General features: G+C 59.4%; 1 protein-coding gene across 1 annotated transcript in view; it reads left to right on the top strand.

Annotated features, from left to right (window-relative positions):
• LOC112550716 (tyrosine-protein kinase receptor Tie-1-like) overlaps window positions 1-1,614 on the top strand; it is a gene marked incomplete at its 3' end in the record, with an annotated part of 9,230 nt that overhangs the window by 1,586 nt on the left and 6,030 nt on the right. Inside the window, exon 2 of the mRNA XM_025207202.1 lies at window positions 720-1,007. Within this exon, the coding sequence (XP_025062987.1) occupies window positions 720-1,007 (288 nt within the window). The remainder of the gene's footprint in view (window positions 1-719; window positions 1,008-1,614) is intronic.

Genomic DNA, 1,614 nt, shown 5'->3' with positions numbered 1-1,614 from the left:
TTCCCTTCTGTGCCCCCGTGATGACCTAATCGGCAGCCACAAGGTCGCCTCTCAACCTTCTCTTGCGGAGGCTGAAGAGGTCCAGGTGCCCCAGTCTCTCCTCGTAGGGCTTGGTCTGCAAGCCCTTAACCATACGAGTGGCCTTTCTCTGGACCCTCTCCAGGTTATCCACATCTCTCTTGAAGTGCGGCGCCCAAAACTGCACTCAGTACTCCCACTGCGGTCTGACCAGCGCCCGATAGAGGGGAAGTATCACCTCCTTGGACCTATTCATCATGCATCTGCTGATGCACGATAAAGTGCCATTGGCTTTTCTGATGGCTTCGTCACACTGACGACTCTTGTTCATGTTGGAGTCCACCAGGACTCCAACATCCCTTTCCACTTCCGTGCCACCCAGCAGGTCATTCCCTAGGCAGTAGGTGTGCTGGACATTTTTCCTCCCTAGGTGCAGCACTTTGCATTTCTCCTTGTTGAACTGCGTTCTGTTGCGAGGCTGCGGTCATTCAGGAGAGGGCTCTGGTAGAACCTGGGCAGCCCCCAGCTCCTGTGCCGACCCCACAGAGGGCACAGGGCAGGTGGGACCAGGAGCTGCTCTGTTCGCTCCCAAGCACGGCACACCCATGGCTTGGGGCAGGGGCCAGGAGCCCCCAGGTTCCCTGCTATGCTGTCTGGCCGTGGCCACTGACACACTCACCACCCCCCTCACCGCGGTGCAGGTGCCATCCTGGACATCACGCTGGTGGCCAACGTGCAGAGCCCATCCCACAACGGCTTCTACCTCTCCTGCGTGATGGGCGAGCGTAACGTGAACTCCCTGCAGATTGAGCGGGACAACAAGGTCGTGATGGCGCCGCCTGGGACACGAGTCCAGAACTACCGCAACCGCAGCAGCGAGGTCCAGGCCCGAGGCTTCTCCGTAGCCAACCTGGTCGGCATCCTGTACTGCCTGGGCAAGACCCCCACCGAGCAAGGCCAGGTGATCTATGTGCACAACAGTCACTATGGTGAGTGCCTGCAGGCAGGGCAGGGCAGGGCAGGGGGCTGGCAGCACCATGCAGTGAGTGCCCATGGAGTAGGGGGCCGGTGGTGCTATGCAGTGAGTGCCTGTGGGAAGGGAGCATCGATGCTGAGGGGAGCAAAGTCAGGGCAGAGCCCCTACGAGCTAACCGGACCCCAGGCTCACAGCAGAGCAAGGCCCAGGGGCTCTGAGGGTGGCCTTGCAAACCCCTGGGCTCCGGGCTGTGCCCACACTGGGGCCGCATGCTGCAGCGGGTGTGCCGGGTGGATAGAGAAGGGCAGGGCTGGGTGCTGCCCAGGAGCCTGGACTGGAGCCCCCCACTGTTGCACTTACAAACCAGATCTTAAACCTAGTGCTTTAAAAATTGACACAACCCTCATTTGATGAATAGCAGAACGGCTTGCTTTCATAGTTTCATAGTTTGTAGGGTCGGAAGGGACCTGAGCAGATCATCAAGTGCAACACCCTGCCATGGCAGGAAAAAATACTGGGGTCAAACGACCCCAGCAAGGTGTTCGTCCAGCCTCCTCTTAAAGACCCCCCGGGTAGGAGCCAGCACCACTTCTCTTGGAAGTTGGTTCCAGGTCCTAGCC

This window comes from Alligator sinensis, unplaced genomic scaffold (genome assembly GCF_000455745.1).
Source record: "Alligator sinensis unplaced genomic scaffold, ASM45574v1 scaffold781_1, whole genome shotgun sequence".
NCBI lineage: Eukaryota > Metazoa > Chordata > Crocodylia > Alligatoridae > Alligator > Alligator sinensis.
This window is presented reverse-complemented; position numbering and strand designations above follow the sequence as displayed.